This window comes from Electrona antarctica (genome assembly GCF_951216825.1).
Source record: "Electrona antarctica genome assembly, chromosome: 4".
In the NCBI taxonomy this organism is placed as follows: Eukaryota; Metazoa; Chordata; class Actinopteri; order Myctophiformes; family Myctophidae; genus Electrona; species Electrona antarctica.
Genome location: NC_136809.1, coordinates 26,918,241 through 26,924,240, shown reverse-complemented (window position 1 = coordinate 26,924,240; position 6,000 = coordinate 26,918,241). Strand labels below are relative to the sequence as shown.

Below are 6,000 nucleotides of genomic sequence, written 5' to 3'. Positions count from 1 at the left end.
GCCAAAACTTAAGTGATCTTTCTTATCTATCAAATTATACAATTAACTTGCATCCAGAACTAGACTGTGTATAGTACGTAGGTCCTTAGTTATACTTAAGAGGCAAGACAGGCAAGAAGTCAAAACATGCTGCTAACTGCACGCATGCACGCACACGCACGCACGCACGCACGCACGCACGCACGCACGCACGCACGCACGCACAAACGCACGCACGCACACACACACACACACACACACACACACACACACACACACACACACACACACACACACACACACACACACACACACACACACACACACACACACCTTTATTTTAACCTGTAACCATTAAAAACAATTAATTTCCCATGAATTAACATGAGAAAACATTGGGTTGTGTCACAAGCATGGATCAATATTTTGGGATTAACAGATTAACAGTTTTGGAGAATTACAGTAGCCTACATTTCAAGCACAACTCAATACAAGACTGTTAACTGTGGACGACACCATAGGGTCCAGCATGTTCAATTCATCATAACATATAGAGACGTACAAATATACACTAACATATAGCCAAAAATAGGAAATCATCATAGAGGTAAAAAGGTGAACAAAAACATATACAGTGAGGGGGAAAGGGGTGGGTGGGGGATTCAGATTTTACCGGGGCCATGCAGTTTCGAATTGCAGCCGTACGTAGGTGCGTCCGTAGGTTAAAGGAGACTTAAGTTGCAATTGTGCTTTTTCTATGTATTGCCAACATGAAGTAGGCCTATCTCATATTTATGCCAAAACGTAACTGATGTGTTTACAAAAGCTAAACTCCCCACCTCATATTCTCTATCTTTGCAAATGAGAACAGAGATCTCTACTACACTATGAAAAGGATTTATTCTACAGCAGGAACTGAAGTAGGTTTATATACTTATTACTTACTATACTAACCTTTGTTTAGGGAGGAATAACTGACTGATCTCAGGGAGAAGAGACGATCAAGACAGCTTCCTGTAGCTGCTACAGGAATTTAGCGCCACCTAGTGGCAACCTCTTCAGTGTCAGACAATGATGACATCAATCGAGTAGCTTACACAAAAATAGGAGAAACGACTCAGCTCCCCTTGGCATGTTTTTAAAACAGGCTGATGGTGTGTGTGTGTGTGTGTGTGTGTGTGTGTGTGTGTGTGTGTGTGTGTGTGTGTGTGTGTGTGTGTGTGTGTGTGTGTGTGTGTGTGTGTGTGTGTGTGTGTGTGTGTGTATATCATTGCATATATATATATATATATATATATATATATATATATATAAATATTAGGGCTGGGACTCAAAATGTACCATTTTAATTGCATATAAATATTTGACCAGCCTATATATATATATATATATAGGCTATATATATATATATATATATATATATATATATATATATATGCTGGTCAAATATTTATATGCAATTAAAATGGTATATATATATATGGTATATGTATATATATATGTCAGTCAGTCAGTCAGCCTGCCTATCTGATAACATCTCCTATTCAGTCAGTCAGTCAGTCAGTCAGTCAGTCAGTCAGTCAGTCAGTCAGTCGGCCAGTCAACCAGCCAGCCAGCCAGTCAGTCAGTCAGTCAGTCAGTCAGTCAGTCAGCCAGTCAGTCAGTCAGTCAGTCAGTCAGTCAGTCAGTCAGTCAGTCAGACAGACAGACAGCCAGCCATTCAGCCAGCCAGCCAGTCAACCAGCCAGTCAGTCAGTCAGTCAGCCAGACAGACAGCCAGCCAGCCATTCAGCCAGCCAGCCAGTCAGTCAGTCAGCCAACCAGCCTGACAGTCAGTCAGTAAGTCAGCAGCCAGCCAGCCAGCCAGCCAGCCAGTCAGTCAGTCAGTCAGTCGCCTACTGACCTACCTGTGCTCAGGAGTCTCCACCTCCTCTCCCACTCTCCCTTCTCCCTGCCGCCCCCTGCTTGCAGTAGGAGGATCCATGTGTTCACACCAGAATGACGTCGCGTTGACTGCAAGTCCCGACCGACTCCTTCGTTGTTTTTATTAGTCTTTTTTTAATCTGTGGACTAGAATTAGCAATCGGCAACATCACGGTCATAATGCGAGATAATTTGCTAACTGTCATCCTATCGGGTGCTGTCGCGAGTTCTGTCAAAACAGCGTCTGTCTGTTGAGGATTACTACTGATAATTATTATTACGCAGTAGACTTCTCTCTATCTCTCCCTCTCCCTCTCTCTGTCTCTGAGCTGTCAAACTGAAACTAGTGGATTGATAATAGTAGATATAGAAACGCGTTCAGCGGGGTTGAGGATATTATCGTGGAGAAACAACTATATTGACTTGCTCTTTCAATGTCTCTTCTTCTCTGGATTACTGCTGCCCAGCAACACAGCCACCTGACAAATCTGAATGTCGTAATTAAGGTAAGGAAAGACAGTGCACAATTGATACAATGTTTCTACCGCACAAAAATATTTAGGGAAAACATCCAAACTTGCGAGGAAGATTGTTAAAAGTGTCACGGTTATATGACGTCCCATTTATGCATTTACTGCGAGAGGGTTACACAGTTCGAAGCGGGACCTAATATTAACTTAAATTGATCAGTTTCAATTTTGTAAATGAAAACAATACAAAATATCAAAAATATGCCCTTCTGTAAAGATTTTATTTTATTTTACCTAATTTCGAAAAAATTATCAAACTTTCTTCTTATTCCCACATATGCTATACTTAAGACCTCTCGTTTTAGGAACCGGTTGGCCGCGGCGGTGTAGGAGTAGGATTGTGTTATTACTGTGTAACGGTCATAAACAAAGTCTGTGCATGTTATTTAGACTGCGCACCCTCCAGCAAAATGTGGAGAAATATTCAGAGCAAAGGCAGCGCCGCACGCCCTAATCTGTGACAGAACACACACCAATCACGGTTTAGGAGCCAGCCAGAGGGGAGTGTATGTGTGTCATCGCCTTTGCATGCAGGTTTTTATAAGGCTACACAGTACACTCACACGAGATATAAAGGTTATGCAGGTATGGTGTTATATGAAGCATGCAACATTATATTTAAACATGCATAGATGACGATCGAGTCGAAGCTGCGCCTGCGGTCTCTTATAATAGCGTTATTATGGACACGTAACGTTGGTATTGGAACAACGCTATTATGTGTAGCCATTTATGCAGTGCAGTTAGTCAAGGTTTTTCTTTAAGCGCTTTTGCAAGTTGTGTGGCAGATCGGGCACTCAAACTCAAACAACACTTCAAGTTATGTCGCAGCTATGTTGTGGCTGCTGCTAAAGCAGTAACTATTGAGTGACGGATGTCGGGCCAATCCACGATTCGTCGGATGACGTTGGTGTCGTCCAGTGTGTTTACTGACCAATAGGGACGCACAACAGGCGGGGACCAAACGCATGAAACTACGTCATGCGGATCCATTTAACCCTTTGCGATGTGTTATCTTGGAACTTGTCACACTGTAACATCTTACACAGTGCAGAGATAAGGGGGAGAGAGAGGAAGTACAATTTCACTTTGAAGTTGGCATTTAGCTGTACAACATTATTTATGAGTTTCCCCCACAATGTTTTCTCCCTAAATATTATATGTAAGCAATTAATAGCTATTTATTATCATCTGAAAATGAAAAAGAGACTTATTTAGTGCTGAACTGTTTTCAGCCATCAAAAATGATAAGGAAAGGGTCTGTCAGGCAGTTGGATTACAACTGTTACAACTATACAACATAATAAAATTGGTTTAGCCGTATATGACATTTGAACAATACTTTTCAGTGGTATTAATGCATAATAGAGGTGCGGGGCAGATGTAGGCTACTGTACAATGGCTAATACTGTAACATGCCCAATTCCCAACATTTATATAATTATATCTATTAGATCTTCAGCCTACAGGGACCACATACGTACATATTAATGCACTTTCTACCACTACACTGAACCATCACTCATTATGCGAATACCCAAATGTGTGATTTGACTCTAATACTTTATCTTGTCTTATTGACCAGGTGAATCAATGATCCAACAATGGAGACCAAAAGATACCAGAGTTTCTTTGATGGAAATGACACAGAGAACAGATGGTCTCAGGTCCCTGGCACCATGGAGTACAGCTGCACCTCAGATGATTCCAGTGTGACTGGCAACGATATCCTCATGGACATCGTAAACGTCGGTTGCCCTGCTGCCGGAAGTCCCACGGCCGACAGCAAGGATGGCAACAACGCCCAGAAGAAGGAGCAGCCCGTTCTCCGGCTAAACCAGAACCAGCCTTTTGTTCTCCCACTCTTCAACAATTCCCTCCACTGCGGTCGCAAACAGGAAATGGACTCCAAGGAGCTTTCCAAAACTGTGGCCGAATCCATGGGCCTGTACATGAATGCTGCCAGGGAGGCTGACTTCAGCTTTAGCCAGCACGGGGGCAGTAGCAGCCCTGGGAAGATGTACCCGCTGTGTGGACGGCCCCTAGACGAGAACCAGTGTGCGTCCGCAAAGAGCCCCAAAGTGAAGCCACCAGGGTACCAGCAGCCCAGTGCCACACCCAGGGAATGCTCTGCTGGAACCCCAGTGAGCTCAGCCTCTGTGCTGTCCTGCAGCCCCAAAACATCCAGCTCCATCTCTAGCCCCGGAGGCAGCAACAATGTGGTGTCTTCCACCACCAGTCCCACCACGTGCTTCGGGCCATCCTGTTCGTCCATCAGCAGCCCAGTGAACCAGACTCCCTCGGTCACGGCCCTGGCCCACATCCAGCGCAGGAATTCAGCAACATGTAGCCCCGTGGAGTCCAGCACGGTTGGCTCGCCGCCTCTCACCAGTCCCCTCAACATCATGCGGTCCCCAATGTCAAGCCCTCAGAGCATGAGTAGCGTGAGGTCCCCGCCTTCCTGCAGTGCCACTTGTAACATTAGGTCATCCGTCTCAAGCCCCATCGGTGGAAACGGAAACAACTGCAACAATGGCATGAGGCCCTCAATCTCCAGTCCAGCCACAGTGAACACTATGAACATCAGCAGCCCACAAAACCCGTCCTCTGGTGGTTTCCCTGTATCCAGTCCCGCCAGTGGACTGGGCCTGGTGCAGAATGACACCAACAGTCCAGAGGCGGCGGGCTTAACCAGGGACCAGGACTTCAAGAATTTTGAGTTCCCCAAGGTAGAGATGGTGGACGGAGAGGTGTTCAACGTGGGCTTGGACCAGATGGGGATGGTCAAGTACATCAAGAATGAGCCCGGAACTGACTTCAGGAGCATGTGCCTGGGTTCCACCTCCAACAAATGCAATGTGAGCAGCACACCCTTCATCACGCATATAAAGACGGAACCTAACAAGGATGAGGGCTGCATGAGTCAGCATCACTACAGCGCAGAGCAAACGCCCTCTCTGGGCCTCTTCCCCGCATCTGAGACCACCTATTTGTCCTTGAGGAATAACATTGACGAGTACAGCCTCTCTGGTATCCTTGGACCCCCTATTTCCTCCATGAACGGCAACTACGAGCACGATGTGTTCCCCCACAATGTCCTGTCAAAAGGGGTCAAGCAGGAGACCAACGATGGCAGCTATTACCAAGAGAACAACAGCATCCCCCCGTCGGCCATTGTTGGAGTTAATACCGGTGGACACTCGTTCCATTACCAGATCGGAGCGCAAGGAACAATGTCTTTCTCGCGGCACGACATGAGGGACCAGTCCAACCCTCTGTTCAATTTAATTTCCCCTGTAACGGCGTTAATGGAGTCTTGGAAATCACGGCCGGGCATGGCACAGGGGTCGCTGTCAGCCAGAGGGGAGGGCTACCCAGGCCAGAGCTGCATCACAGACAACATGTCCAGGTAAGCATGTAGTATGTGTGTCCACACACTAGCTGGTTAGTACAGTATGTCTCCGTCAAAGTTTTGAAGTTGGAGAGCTGTGTTCCTTTTAATCAATATTGCCTGTTAAACTTTATTCAAGGTAATACTGTACCTTACTTTCCTCCTATAGAGTGTTTG

General features: G+C 45.6%; 1 protein-coding gene across 2 annotated transcripts in view; it reads left to right on the top strand.

Annotated features, from left to right (window-relative positions):
- Positions 1-1,958: 1,958 nt before the first annotated feature.
- nr3c2 (nuclear receptor subfamily 3, group C, member 2) overlaps positions 1,959-6,000 on the top strand; it is a 127,460-nt gene continuing 123,418 nt past the window's right edge. For both annotated transcript variants that reach the window (XM_079499900.1, XM_079499899.1), the window contains exons 1-2: positions 1,959-2,408; positions 4,018-5,841. In XM_079499900.1, the coding sequence (XP_079356026.1) occupies positions 4,037-5,841 (1,805 nt within the window). In that variant the 5' untranslated portion in view covers positions 1,959-2,408; positions 4,018-4,036. The remainder of the gene's footprint in view (positions 2,409-4,017; positions 5,842-6,000) is intronic.